The 15,749-nt window shown below is 39.1% G+C and overlaps 2 protein-coding genes across 2 annotated transcripts; both read right to left on the reverse strand.

Annotated features, from left to right (window-relative positions):
• Nucleotides 1-1,066: 1,066 nt before the first annotated feature.
• LOC104431690 (non-classical arabinogalactan protein 30-like) lies at nt 1,067-1,819 on the reverse strand. Its single transcript, XM_039318215.1, has one exon. It carries the CDS (start codon nt 1,769-1,771, stop codon nt 1,226-1,228), a length of 546 nt encoding a protein of 181 aa, XP_039174149.1. The 5' UTR covers nt 1,772-1,819; the 3' UTR covers nt 1,067-1,225.
• A 1,222-nt stretch (nt 1,820-3,041) lies between these two features.
• LOC104455910 (probable inactive receptor-like protein kinase At3g56050) lies at nt 3,042-8,664 on the reverse strand. Its single transcript, XM_018859705.2, is given in 11 exon segments — nt 3,042-3,515; nt 3,518-3,874; nt 4,244-4,376; nt 4,468-4,658; nt 5,784-6,024; nt 6,027-6,195; nt 6,717-6,857; nt 6,954-7,097; nt 7,197-7,268; nt 8,033-8,171; nt 8,280-8,664. Coding segments are annotated over 11 exon segments (1,947 nt in total). The 5' UTR covers nt 8,395-8,664; the 3' UTR covers nt 3,042-3,270.
• Between the last annotated feature and the right edge of the window lie 7,085 nt (nt 8,665-15,749).

Below are 15,749 nucleotides of genomic sequence, written 5' to 3' on the forward strand. Positions count from 1 at the left end.
CCATTGGGCCGACAAGGCTTGAGGCCTTGCAAGTCACGACAAGCTCGAGCCTTGCTCAAGGTCAACAAGGTCAAGCTTATCGCAACTCACCGAACTTTGGTGATGCCTCAAGCAAACTCAAGCTTGCCAACCCTACATGAGGCTCAAGCTCACTCGGGGTTGATTGCTGACCTAGTAATTAGCAAAGTGGACAAGGGAGAAAGGAAAACAAAAAAATCTGATTTTTAAAAATAAAAATAATAAAAATTTGATTTTTTTTTTGAATATTTTTGTAGAACAAGCATTTCATTAACTGAGGACCCGAGCCAGAGTGCCCAAAACCCGTGCATGGCCTTTGTGGAGTTGGGCTTGACGGGACAAGAGCTTGAGCGATAGGGACTTGAGCATGGCTTTTATGGATCCATGCATGAATGCTGGAGCATTGAGTATGGGCACTAGGGTTTTGGCCTCGGCCTCGATGGACCTAGGCGCGGGCGTTGGGATCTCGAGCTTGGCCCCAATGGACCTAGGCATGACTGTCAGAGACCTGGTTTTGAATGCCGAATCCAAGAACCAATGTTGGGGTTTCTGGCCTAAGCATAAAGTTTTAGGTCGAAAACCAATAGTCATATTTTGGAAAACGTTCTCCCATTGTTTCAAAGAGGAAATTATTTTCCTAAATTAAAGCTTTGGTACAAAAAAAAAAAAATCAGCTAATTCATTTTCCTAAGCGAACCAAATGCAAAAAATGAGGAAAATGTTTTTCTCAAAACAAATGGACCCTTTAATTACCAACCACTATTTACATTTCCTTATTTTTCTTTTCTTTTCTTTTTCCTTTTTTTTTTTCTTTTTACCCCTTTTCTCTTCTTTTCTTTATTTTATTTTTTCTTTTTCCCTCCTTCAGCCACCGCCGAGCCATTGGCGATGTTTAGAACTAAATTAGTTCAATTGAAATATTTAAAACTGAATTAGTATCAATGTACTAGATTTAGTAACTTTTTTGGTACTTTTCCCATATTAAAGAAAGATGAAGAAGTTAAAGGGGAGCACATATGTAAGGATAGATAAATTTTTCTTCCATGTGTATGATTCGTTCAGTAATACAGCAGCCAAAACAGAACAAAACAAAACGCCCTGGGACGCATGTCAGAACACAGTTGCATCTTCACCATAAGTACAGTACAGAGGCTAAATTGAAAGAAAGTGGCGATGAGAAGACGTAGAGAATTGCTAAAGATCAAACTCAAGCGTGCGTCTCTTCCGGAGGGCAATACGAGGGGCGGAAAGCCAACGGCCCCGCGGCATAGACGACCGCCTCGGACTCCTTCCTGTACAGCGTTTTGTCCTCGTAGCGGAGCGGGGCCCCGTACATCCCGTAGTTGATGTTGGACAAGAGGTTGCATCCCTCGAGGGGCGACGAGACCAGCTTGACGCGGCAAGCGTGGAGCGGGTGGTCCAGGACGGGGTGGCTCATCTCGTAGCCCTTGAGCTCGGCGTAGAAGTAGCCGCTCGCCTCGGTCTGGAAGGTCTTGTAGTAGGTGACGCGGTTCTTGTAGTTCTTGCAAACGACGCTGACCTTGGCCGAGCCGACGGGCTTCGCCTCGTCCAGGGACCACGTGCCGAAGTACTTGCAGCTCTGGCAGTAGACCATGCCCTCCACGACGACCTCCACGGGCTTGGGGACGGTCTTTTTGGGGACATTCTCGTAGGTCGCCGACGCGGAGGAGATCGAAGCTAGTTGGAAGAGGATGAGGGAGGACAGCATGATGGTGAGCTTGGTGTAAGCCATCCTTCCCTGCTGGAGAGGAGTTTCTTGTTTGTGTTAAATAAGAAGATATGTTGCAAGTCTCAAGGAAACTGGAGAGATTTATATAGTTTGCTAGACGGTTGATTTGGCGGGGTCTTGGGAAGTCGTGGGAGCAACTATGTCACATTACATGGGAAGCATTTGAATTTTTTTAAGCCATTACATGCAGCCCACTATCAACGATAGTTTTTGCTGTAATGGGTATGGTTTGCTCGTCAGGGTTTCGGTCGTCTCTACGGTACGTCTTCGGCTGGATATCAGGTTTTTCTCGCACATGCCTAGTCCTGACTAATTAAACACGAAACGTGGGTTGGTAATTCATATTCACATGTGATATTTGGATTTCGTAATCCTGTAAAGTCGTGTCATTGAAGAGCACTATAATTTTGTCAGTCGTGTAATATAAATTAAATTTGGGTAAACTTGTTTCACTATCGGATTTGCCAAATAAACTTGCCAACCCAGAATGTCGACACCCGTCCAGGACAGCAAAAGGGAAAAAGTCCACATATTGAGCGTACTGCGATATAATTGTTGGACTGCACCTGTAGGTTTAAGCATCTCACAGCTTCATCTATCTATTTGGGTTTGACTAAGAGCATCCCTGATTGCCTACTGGATCAAGATGGCATTGAAGTCATCCACAGTATGAAATGGGAACTGCTTGTTTTTCCTATCAAGTTCAGTGTAAGAAAAATTCGGTTCCTTTACATGCTAAGAGCTCAGAACCGTTTGAGATATTACTGGAGAGAGCAAGGCTAGTGTAATGCAACAAACGATGCCTTTTGCTTTCAGTTTAAGAATACGTGCTTACTAGTTACTAGGAGTCCTTCATGGGGTGGCCAAGAAAGAGTCTCCTGCATGTGACAAGGAGGTTTGAGGAATCCTAGAAATCGCTTGTCTAATAAAAATGCAGGGATGGGTACAAATGTCCGAGTATTTATCGTTTTGGCCACCTCAAGTTCAAAGGCCGGAGATCATTTTTGGTGGCGATGATCACACAATGTGATTCCAAATCAACAAAATAACAAAAGTTACTAATTGACACCGTGCTGCGAAGTTCATTGGATTCTCCTTTGATTTTGCTTTCTAAGGTTTATTATAGCTTTGATGCGGTGATGGTAACTGATTGTTCCTCCATCCTTTGGGTCCAACCCCAGTTGAGACAACACCAACCGGATGCAAGAAAAAGGAAAGAATCAACACCAGCGCTGCCCTCACAAGATCAGCAGTTGCAGCTAAAGGTGAAGGCTAGAAAGAGAGCAACACAGTGCTCAGAAAAGGCAAACTTTACTCAGAATTCTTTAGATCTTTGTGCTTCTGGTATGTGCTTCAACACAGCCACATGAAGAGCACGAACAACAACAAAATGAGACGACAAACCTAATTCTTCTACCTCATATATACAAGGCATGTGTTTCGTCGTCACCTTTCTTCAGATACAAAGCAAACAAGAAAAGCTTGAGCTTGTACTTACAGTTTTAGTTTGCATCAGTAGATAGAACCTCGAGTTCTGCCCACCAAAGAGGAGAAATTTTCGGGGTTGCCCCATCACGAGTGATTCCAGTTATGTCCCACAACATTGCCGCCACTTCTCTCATTGGTGGTCTACTTCTTGGATCAGGGTGGACGCACGATTTTATCACTTGTCCAATTCTATCCACCTGTTCCTCTTGAAAAGAATCGAGACTTGGATCCACCATTTCCCTTAGAGGTTGTTCTCCTTCAAATAATCTGAAGCCCAATCTTCAACGGAACCATTATCTACAGAATATGGAAGCCTACCAGTTACCATTTCAAACAGTATTACGCCGAAGCTGTAAACATTGCTCTCTGGCCCTCGTGATGCAGAAGCAGTGTTTAAGAGGTCTATTCCAGATTGTTCAATCTCGGCTGCAGCCATTTGGTTCCAGAAATTGAAGTCACAGATCTTGGCGGCGTAATCTTCAGTAAGGGTGACAGCTGAAGAGTTCAAATTCTTGTGCACCATTGGTGGGTTCATCAAATGCATGTGCTCGAGGCAATATGCCATGCCCATTGCAATTCTCAGCCTCATTCCCCAGTCTAGGTGCTCAGATTCTTTAACTGCAGAAAAAGGAAGAAAGAGGTATAAGAGATGGATTTTATGCATTATTATGTATAATATTTACATGTCATTGTCTTCAAGTATATTAAAGAATAGAAATCTCCGATGCATTAAACTGAGTAATGACTAAAAGTTGCTATCATTTATGAACATCCCCCTCAATAATTAGCAGCCAGAAGTGATGCTTGAGGGCAAATTCAGTTGGGCCTACATTATGCACAAATCATAATAGATTTTTTCATCTTTCAACTAGTTATATTGTCATTTCCAGATGAAAGACATGGTCCTTTTGCAAAACCATCACTTGTGAAGCATGAGTGAATGAATGATTCCATAGATACGATATGAAATGATATGTCAATACTTACTATGTAAATGCTCAAAGAGAGTCCCATTGGGAGCGTATTCAAAAACCATCATCCTGGTAAATGGTTCCTCTTCCTCGCAGTATCCGAGAAGATTGACGAAATTCTTGTGATTTCCTTTTGATAGAGTGCCAATCTACAAGCATCATCAGAAGAAAAAGTCATTTGATCCGTTTAACTGGAAAGGCAAACTGTAGTCCCAAGTTCTTAACTGTGTCTCTAATTACCATATTTCTGAACTGAGCTTCTAAATTCTTTGACCAATCCTTCGCTGATTTTCCTCCAACAGATGCCACAGCAATTTCCACACCACTTGATAAAGTTCCTTTATAAATTGTGCCAATGGAGGAAGAACCGACCACATTGCTGAAATCTTCACATGCTGCTTCAACCTCTGCTCTCTTCAGCTTTGGTACACCTGGAATGCAGGTAAAAATCTTCAGTAAACAACGCTGAAATTAGTTCTGGCCAGGAGAAAACATTATGCATACATAAAGCTGGGGAGTAGAAATAGGGATAAAATTTAGGGATGAAAAACAATCAAGATCTGCCATCTTTTCAGCTTAGAAGGAGCTTGACAGTAAATTCCACATATGAAGGCAAAAGAAGGATGTCCTCAGATGCTGGTAACCTAAGGAAACGTGCTCTCTGATACCCCTTGTCATGAGTTTGATGTATTCACAGACCCATTATTTCAGTTTTGCTCCCGTTTCTTTAAAAAATGGGTGAAACAATGTACAATGAACTAAGTGACGAGGTAGCTCACATTTTCCAATGCTACTTTTCATATTTAATTTATATTATTATGGGAGAATATCATCATGTCAGGTAAAAGTTCCACATGGCGTTATAGATCTATGCTCGCTCTGCAAGTCATAGCAATGGAATATTGTGAAAGCACACGATGTACAGGCATTTTCATCAAAGGGGTTTCAGAGCAATATCCCTTGACATTCAGTAGAGTAAGCTAGAGGACAGTAAACAACATGAATAGAGCAGTAACATCAATGACAACTACGACAATCGAAGAGACTCAAAAATACTTTGTAATTTACTCAAAGGTGAAACCAGAGCATGACACTTTTGGCCCAAGCAGAGTCCCTTGAGGAGTTTGTAATACCTTTTTGACCCAGTGGGTTACCCATGCTTAAACAACAGCTCAAAGAAACCAAAGACTACTTTTTTTAACTAAGCCATCAAAGTATAATCATTTCAAAGAAAACAAGTGACAAATTTGGTTCATCATTGAGCCCTAGAACAATTGATTACTTATCGCTAAAGAGCAAGCTAGAGATAATAAGACTTATCTGCTGAATGGGTCCACCAAGTGATGTGGTACTTCTTAGGTGACTATTCAAATTAACGGGCCATTTAAACACCCAACAGGTAGCAGTCAGATCATTTAGTAAATTAATGTATTAATTGAGTCTTAACACGTCTAGCATTATTCAACACTAAATAGTGATCCCTGCACATCTCCAGCATGCTCAGTATTCTAATATGCAAAATAATTACATCTTCAGTTAAAATATTTTATAATTACCAGTAACAAATGCCTTCTGCAGCTGTCCGCTTAAACCTGTGGCCCAAGGTTTGACAGTGGCCACCTTATTGCTTTTGCAAAGATACACACCGAGGATGGTAATCAAGACAAAAGACGAGCCTCCAACCACTCCACCAATGATTGCTGGATGACTTGACTTTGCTTTTGGTGGTGGTGAAATATTTGTTAACTCAGGAGCTGGAGATGCAGATGAGTTCGTGGGTGGGCTTGGGGTTGGGGCCTGGGGTGGGGATCTGGATCGGACTTCTTGTCTTGGTGATTCCGGTGGCATGCGACCTTTTTTGTTAGGTGCTGTCGGTGGAATGGATGGTATCCATGTCTTCTTTGTGGGCTGCCCAGGGTGACAGTAAGAACTCTGCTGTGAATGACATTGCTTGTTTGTTCCACTTTCCTGCCAAAAACACAAAGCCTTCATGATCGAACTTATGGAAGCACTGTTTACATATTCCTTGTAGCCTCAGTATTTTTACATGAACCACCTAAAGTTCCGTATAATAGAGAAGAAGTATTTTTATTTTTTTTTCATTATATATCAATTGAAGCAATGGGATTTCAAATAGTCCTTTTTCCTTATGGATCTCTTAATCATCTGAGCGGCTTCCAAAAGATAGTTGAATATCCGGAAAATTGTACCACATTTGCCCTCCCGCAACAAAGGGAATAGAAGAATTCTAAAAAATCCTAACACTTTGCATCTTTTAGAAGAAATAGCTTTTAACATTGGAAGGGCTTTGCTATTATAACACATTCAGGTGGCTGGTCCAAGTAAAATCTATTATTTTGGGAAGTGTAATAAGATTAAGATTGACATATACTAGACATCCTCTAAATTTTGAAGCTACTCTTGCCTCACAAATAAACCTGAAATTGAGCTCAAGTTTATACCAAGAAACTAAATTTTCAACTACATACCATGCATTGCATCTCATTTTGCAAGCTAATTTGTTTGCGGCAATTGACAGAAGGTTCTCATCTACTTGAGATTCAGAAGCCAAAGTGAACTCTTGGATTTCAGGAGAGGATGCAGTTAGAAGCTCATTGTTGTCCACAAGGCTGCAAGCCAAACAGGAAATTAAGCTTATGTGACTTCATTAGCACAAACAAGATTTGTCACTACTAGCAAAAGAAAGGGGAAAAAAAGGAACATACAGGATTGCAAGCGAAAAATTATTTCCAAGCTTATATGGGAGTGGCCCACTGAAGTTATTGTATCCCAAATCCAACACCTCCAGCTCCTTTAATTCACCAATTGCTTCTGGAATGACTCCAGAGAAAGTGTTGTTACGCAGATTTCTGCAATGGAATTAGAGAGAAGACATCACTAAAGACTAAAGAGAGATGAATGCAGGAAATGATGATAAAAAACTACCCCGTTACATGACTTTAACTTACATAGCTTTAATGTGAACCAGGTTTCCAATCTCAGGTGCCAGAGTTCCTCCGAGACAAAGATCTCTTAAGTTCCTACAAGTTTTATTGCATTGATCATCAGAAATGACAGGCATGTATACCAGTTCCAAACCTTCCAAAGTGTCACATAATTAATGAGAGAATTTCTCCAAAAAGCAAAAGAGAATCAAGTAATTGATATGATCAAAGATAATCATAGGGGACTAGTTGAGTTTTCTCATCAATGAAATAGGCGGCGGAAACACATAAAGCCTCTCTGAACAAGAATAGTTTGATTTTCCAAGACAGAGACTAAATCAATATACATACGCCTTCATGCTTAAAGCAAAGTCAACCGAGTGAAATCCTCTTTCTTCAACACTGACTCGTGTCACAACAATTCTTGCAACTTAATGTCACACTTAGGTTGATCAAGCTAACCAACACGCATGCCTTAAACTACTCGCTTGCCATGGCCATAATCGTATCCATTGTGCTGTTTATTGGGCAGTTCATTATGAATGATGGTATCAACGTAGACTCCATAAGCAATTCCAAGAACTAGACCGACATCCATCATTTGTAGTATATTCTGGCATAGATACTCCACTCATAAACTCGAGGATCTTGATTGGATATAGATCGGACCGGAACACCAGATAAACCGAAAAGAACCGAGCAGCGAACTCTCTCTAATTCCGTGGAGATCAAGAGTCAACGAGCAATCAACTAACGCCAATCATCTAAGCAATTCCAAATGTTCCGAGTCAAGAAAAATTCGAGCCCAGCAAAACTACATAGCCAACCGCAAGATCTTCAGTAGAGAGAAGATGACTTACAAAGCCACAACTTTTCCATCAGAACACTCGACGCCAAACCACGAGCATGGATCGATTTCTCCATCATCTTCCTTCCAATTTCTCAAAGCTCCAAAAGGGTCACTGACTACCTTATCTCTTACCCTCAACAGAGCCAAGCCTGCAAAAACCAGCAAACCAGACCAATGAACACTTCCCCTCACTTTCTTGACAAACAAACGAAAAGGGTGGACCTGAACCCAACACCACGCGAGGTCCAAACACATACCTTCTTCGTTTAAGCACCGGCAGGCGCCAAGACTCTGGCAAAGCGTAAAAACCACCAACAAGAATCCCACTCTAGCCGGATCCTGCCAGCGATTCGCTTGCCCACTGTGCCTCATCCTCGCTTCAAACCAAGGTGGCCTCAATCAGGAACCGAAAACCGAATCTGGGTTGCAGCATGCAGCTCGAGAAAAGCCTTGCTGAGCAGGAATTTGCAGGAAAAAAAAGAAAAACACACTTTCGGAAGGAATTGGGTAAGCTGACAGGAAGAAGAAGAAGAAGAAGAAGCAGGAGGAGGAGGAGGAGGTGGAGAAGGAGTAAAAGGTCAAAAATAAAATAAGGAGAGCGTTCGCGTGATTGCAGACTATTTTAGACTGAGATACGTTTGAAAACGCGTGCGCTTGAATACTTGCATTTATTATTATTACAAAGGCCTTTGGTTTTTCCTTTTTCTTATATAGTTCCCGACCGTTTCATACTAAATGCAATTCGCATCACATAAAAATAACTTTTTCCCACCTTCGGTTTGGACTTGATCGGGTCGTAAAAAGGCAACGTTCCGGAAGGTAAGAGAGTTAAAAAAAACAGAGAGATTAAAGACCTTTTCTTCCGACTTTAGGCCCTGCTGTTAATTTACTTTACCCCCTTATTCAACCCACACGGCAATAATAATTTATCTCAGTTCGATGACTTTGATCTCAATGACCGATTCATTAAGATGTTGGAGCTCGGAAATTGCCAAATATAAATTATCTTAGCACAATGAGTTGGATCCTAATAATTGATGCGCGTTTAATTTCAATTTATAAATTGATAAGAAAGTCTTAACATGCGATTATTCCAAGTGTTTCGTCACTTGTAATTTATAGTCATTATCCTTTTTTTTATTAGTTTGAAAGCGAAATGAATTTTGACATCGTTGATAGATTTTTCCACGCAAATGATTTTTGTCACTGTCTAAAAGAGAGGTGAGGAACCCGGTGACATAATAAATAATTTTTTATTTTTAACGACTGGTCGAGGTAACGAGCGTTTGATATTTCGGCGAAAGGTCGAAGAGAAACCAGTCCTTCGCATCATGCCATGGAATTCACCGTTTGGTTTCCGTCCGATGCAGACGACGTCAATTTGAATGACACGCAACCCCCTCTCTCTCTAGCATTTTATTTATGTGGGGAAATTATTTATTTATTTACGTATTTTTGTGTTGAAGTCGCTGTCGTAGGCACCAAATTCGACTAGCGAGGGAGTTTCCCCGAAATTCATAGAAATGGAAAAGGACGACCATTGAGAATCCCGGAATTTTAAGGAAAACTGCCAGTGAATTTTTTTGGGGGAATCATTAAAATGGCGGGGCCTATGATGCTTTCTTTCTTTTGGGGGTACATGGCGCGTCGTTTTTTGCAAGTTCGGCCCCTCCAAACATTTGAATGAGACATTGTACTATTATGAGCAGTAGGGGTTGTTGGCAGAGGACGCTTCCCCCCCTCTCCCCAGTTTCAATTTCAAGCGGTAAGCTAACTTACCAACGTTAATATCTGCCTATACATAGTAGGGGAAATTACACATAAAAAGATTCTAAACATACTGTATATATGTCAACTCATGTCTGAATTTCGTAATTATATCAATTTGGTCTTAAACCTTTTCATAATCTACCTATTAATTTTCACCAAAAGTCGTTAATGTGAACATGTACTGTTTTATGTACCACAACCAGCATTGATACATATATATAAATATATATTTATATATATTTTTTTGTTTTTAGGAGTATATGAAAATAATCAATATACATAATGATGTGAGAGAATGTCGAGTATTTTAAATTGGTGAAAAGTTGTGATCCCAATGCTTTGATATTATATTAGAAAATTCTTCTTTTTCCTCCCGTAAAAGATTAAATTGCTAGGAAATTGGTCGGCCATACATAAATAACACGTTCCTTAAAATAGGTATATCAAAATGTCTGTATGCTGCGAGAAATGGGTTGTGTATATTTCATGACTTGGCAAGCTGAACGAATTGTTTCAATGTTGTATTATCGAGGATCAATCATGTTTAATTCATAATAATACAACCTCTTATTGACAACGGGGACCATAATGCAGGATGCTCAATTTCACAATTTGTACGCGCTTCGAACAAAAATTCAAAAAGAAACGAAGGAAATTGCGAAGTTGCTCTGCATAATCATTGGAATTTCCATTTCTTATTTCACGGGCAAACAAACAAAAGAAGAAAAAGAGGGAGGGCATGATGAGCTGGCGCTTCACGATTCTCGATTCACGCGATGACAGCACGTGCGATGTCGTGCTCGTTGGACCAATTCAAACTTTCGCAATCGAGAATTCCGGCCAAGTGCCAGCTACGTATGAATAGCTCTTACCTTGACGACGTTAGCAGGAATCGAATTTCCAGCAAAAGTGCAGGTCCAAGATCGCTCGACACCAGCTTACGTCCAATGCAACAGATGAATACTGCCCTGGTTGTTACACGGCCGTGTAACTTTCACCGATTATCCTAGTCAATGCCCAAGAACTTGCTTCGTCTGTCGACCTGCAAGCTTGCATTTTTTTTCTGGCACTAGTCACCTACTTCTTAGCACCAAGCAGCTCATTGATGCTGAAAGATCAGCCACCCTCGCGGTGACATGTGGTTAATGGGTACTTAGAACTCCGTGTGCCCGTTTATCCATCATTTTTTAAGAATAAATAGTTTGAAAAATATTTTTAAAAAAATGAATTGTTTACGTTGTTTGGGATAATTAGTTAGTGAATAATTGTTTTATTATCAATAGTAATTTATGTCTAAATAATTTCGTGAATAATGAAAATATTTTTCATTCGTTCATTTTTATAAGCGATTCAACTAATCGTTTGTTCGAAAATAATTTTCAAATCATTAATTTTCGGTGAAAATAAATGTACATTTTTTCTAGCTAGTTTTCTAATAAATGGAGTTAAATGAAATGGCAACAGTTCTGTACACTCGAGGAAGGGAATTGATTAGGAGGGTGAGTTTGCTAAATCCCTCTTTAATTTGTAATTGTACATGGTAATTAGGTATACAGGATATTTTTCAGAAAATCCTAAACCTATTTATATGCTGGTAAAAATTGTATGCCGGCCCTTTCAGGAAAACGAAAGTTGGGAAAAAGAAGAAGAAGAAAATTGGGTGAAAGGATTGCATAAGAAAATTGTCAAATAGCTTATAACTAAATTGATCAAATTAAAATTTTATGAATTGAATTAACTACCACACAATAGTTTTATAGATTTTTGGATAATTTTATTGTGACCACACTCGTTGATTTAGGAATTAGCAGCGAAAAAGGATTTTGGCCAGACGCTAAAAGGAAATTGAGTGGATGAACATGAAGGGAAAAGATAAGAAAGACTAGCATGCAAGTCTTCCCTGAAAGGGATGGTGAAAGTAATGTGATGACAAAATCAATGCACGTGGCCTAATCAAATCCCGAAGGAATCGAGACAAGAAGACCAGGACGAGGCTCGTGATTTGATCCCCAAGTCCTCCTATGAGAATGCACGATGAAGAAGATAGTAAGACGTAAGAAAATCTACACAAGTCGCGGATGCTATCGTGAATTCGAGTTGATGCGAGACTCGCAGTGCTTCTTACTTTGGATAACTTTGAAAGGTCTCATTCACCATTTAATACATAATACTTGTGTTACACCGAGACTATAAATTAAATAGTCTATATTAAAAATTAAAATCAATCGAGGGTCGAGGAAGATGTAGTGAAATTTTAAATTCTCATGCTCTTTTTTGGCTCGTCAATCTTTGCCCTCTTTTCAAATCTTCATACTTCATATATGGAACGAAAAGTATAATATGAGTAGTCATCTATTTCTCAACACTACCAATTCCTATGGCTCAAAGATTTTCTAGCCAGCCAGCATATATCTAGAAGGGAAAAAAAAAGCTTTTATTTATTATTTAACGAAGCTTTTAAAGGTTATAATGAAAGTTGGTCAACCTCCTGAAAATGGATAAAGATGGGATGGCGGCTATTGTGAATTTTCCCCCTTTGGTTTCCTTTTAAAATTCGCCCCTTTCTTCTTACAATTCACAACTTTTCCTGTTTTCAACCAAAAAAAAGTTTGAAGAGCCATCAAAAGACTTTTCTGTAGCTCTAGAAATACTCGTCCCCTCTTCGGAACTCTATCATTTAACAAACACATCACAAACACTCGAGAAATATTTAAAAAAAAGAAGAAGAAGAAGAAAAGAGAAAGATAATCGAATCCTATTAAGGAGTGTATCTAGGCCCTTATTAATTACACCAATTAAAAATATATCTTCATTGTTCAATGCAATAGATGACGCATCGAGAATGACAGAATTTCCTTAATTGAAGCGTTTAACGAATATTTTAGGACAGTCATTGACGAGGACCTAAAGCGTTTCTTCACTTTTGATCCGCACATAGACGTTGTATGGTGCCGACAAAAAAGTCCGGCCGGAACGTAGCCTCGTCGAACCGCCCCGACTCCTTCAAGTCGAAGTCACTCTTGTAGCTCCCTCTCTCTCCACGAAACCTTCTGTAAACACGTGGTCGAGAATCTATCATCTATCAGGTAAAGGGTGTCGACAGTACATCGTAGAATCACATAAAGTCGGGGCAGATAAAGCTAAGACAAAGACAAGAGCCGCCGCGCAGGTGGAAAGTTGGATAAAAGCAAAGACAAAAGGAAAAAAAAAAAAGGAAAAATAGAGAGAGTTTTCTTTCCTTTTTCCCTTGGGTCCGAAAAGGACAACCTTTTGACGAGATCAAAAAGGTTTCGGGGCTCATGTGGAAGAAACACGACATAAAAAAAGGAAAACAAGAGGCGCGCCCCAGTTGCCAATCCACGGTCTCACGTGTCGGGATCGAGACGATGTCCCCTCCTTGACGCGGTCAGCTTCTCCTTTCTTTTTTGTTCTCCGTTTTGGAATACGCAATTTGTAAATTCAAGTCAATGCGGGGGTGGAAAGATTAGGGGACCTAATTATTTATTTATCAAGATAAATTATCACCTGACGTCTACCGGCAGTTTTATCGCGACCAAGGCTAATTCAATAAACAAAAGGCTTGCTTAGTAAAACTTCAGTTTTTCTCCATTTCGTTTGATAATATCAATTAATTTTATTTTTTTTCTAAATTTTTAGAAAATGGTTACGGTGTCAAAATCAGCGGTCGGCTTCTGATTTTTTTATTTTTGGTCGGGGCTGGCCGGCGTTCCACATATTGTGGAGATTCTGGATTGGCCGGCCAGCAACTGGCGTCGGTTTTGATAAGAGTAGGATAAGGGCGGGGGGATGCGTGTGTTCCACAGCATTCACGCTCTCTTTTCTGCATCGCGTGGCGTGCGGCATCGAGACGTTTTATGGCGACTTTAGCGTGCCATGGAATGCGCATCTTCCCCCCCGGGTCCATGTGAGACGCTTTTGGAGTCGCTTGAACGTGAGGTTCGATGCAATCCCAACTCCCAAGGACTTCTTGGCCGTGGAATGGAACCCAAAAAGAATGCGAGTCAATCGAGGTCCTCGTGCCCACCCATTCCGACCCCCTTCCTGCACGGTTTCAATGCTAGCCGCTTGATCTCTGACGTTTTTTCGTGGTCTTTTAATTGGATGTTTCGTGGGTTGTGGCTCATGGTCGCCCACGTTCCATTTGGGTTAATATCCCTACAAAACCTTAAATTGCTACTACGTACACAATAAATTTATTATAAATTAATTTTTTAATAATCAAAAACCTAAATTGCGACAATTTTACCGTCCGTTAATTTTCGTTAAATTGAATTAAGGTCATAAAAAATCACATACTAGAATCCAAAATATAATTGCTACGTGTCATTCAACTCAATAATTTAACGATAAAATATGATAAAAACTAACTTAAAAATAAATTTGTAACGGATGTATTAGTTTTGAGTTTTTGATAGTAAAAAAATTAATCTTTAATAAATTTATCATAAGTGTACCAATTTAGATTTTTTATTGTATTAACCCTATGTATTTTCATTGCTTGACTTCTTCTTTTTTATGGTGTTTGATAGAGGCATTAAGAAAGGAAAGGAAGGAATTCAAATCATTATTGGAACATACAAGATTAGACAAATAAGGGCGTTCCGTAATAGCATCACTTACATACTGGCACGAAAAAATAATGAGAGATATTGCGGCATGATTTAGATAACGTTTCGGGTGTTATTTCTGTCCCCACTCTTTTACTCATCCAAAAGGGGGAAAACAAATATGTCTAACGCATAGCAAAAGATCACGGAATGATTTTTCCCCCCTTTTGGGTTTCTCCATTTAAAAACCCATGGCCCTAGATCCTCCAACATGAGAAGAGAGGAGACTTGGCCCAATACCAAAGCCCAAATGAAAGACATTGCATTTTTTGTCCTCCCGTTTATTTTAGCACAGCTACACCTATTAATCAGTGCAATCTCACAAATCAAAATGAAATTTTGTTAACAAGTGTCCAGCAACTCATTACCAAAACGTTGACAATCTTTAACACTCCAGTCGTTCCTTTAAACCGTGCATCAGTGCTTTTGTTCAAACTGCCGAAGCGAACTGAAATAATCAGTTCCGTTCAGTTTGGAAAAAGGGTCCTAAAAACTCGTTTCATAAAACAAACTGGATTAAAATTTGGCTGTTTGGTTCGGTTTGACTTTTTTCCAAACTGATCAGCGCCTAACCGATTTTTTTTAAATTTTTTTTTATAATAGCAGTATTCGAATTAGTAGTAGGAGAGAGATAAGAGACTAATAGAATAGCAAAAAAAAAAAAAAAAAAAAAAAGAATACAGCGAGACTAATGAATCACTTTGGTTTCTTTCTGACTTTTATAATTTCTTTGGCTGCATTTGGTCGTCTAAATTACTAGTCAGAATATGACTAATAAGATAGGAAAAAAAAAAATTCAGAAATTTTGCTAGGGGAATCGCAATAATAAAATTAGATATTCATATATCCTATCTTGTCAATTATTTACTTTCACAATTCTAAAATGTATAATACGACAACTCTTTTGCTTATTTAATTTCTATTTACTTATTTTTTAATTATTTATCCTCTCCTTTTTGGTACCGTTTTTTCTGTATCTTTTCATTCCTTTCCATCATTCCTTAATAAATATTTCACAAAATAATAAGCTATACTAAAATGCCTAAAATACTAATATATCTAATATATGAAATAAAATTAAATATATAATACACATTATAGAGTGGAAATAAATTCAAATATATGAACAAAAATGAATAATAAAAATGAAAATTGTTGTTATTTCTTTGTTATTTGGAATTTTCTTTTTTTTTTTTATCAGTATTCAAATATTATTTATTTTTAATTATTTTAAGAATTTTATTATTTAAGAAAAATAACTTTATGCCCCAAATATAATAAATCCTATTCACCTATCTCCCACCTCTCCCACGGGATATTGTTTTCCAT

This window comes from Eucalyptus grandis, chromosome 7, assembly GCF_016545825.1.
Source record: "Eucalyptus grandis isolate ANBG69807.140 chromosome 7, ASM1654582v1, whole genome shotgun sequence".
NCBI classification, from domain to species: domain Eukaryota; kingdom Viridiplantae; phylum Streptophyta; class Magnoliopsida; order Myrtales; family Myrtaceae; genus Eucalyptus; species Eucalyptus grandis.

Excerpts from the sequence above, each read along its gene's own strand:
- LOC104431690 (XM_039318215.1), bottom strand. The coding sequence starts at position 1,771 with ATGGCTTACACCAAGCTCACCATCATGCTGTCCTCCCTCATCCTCTTC.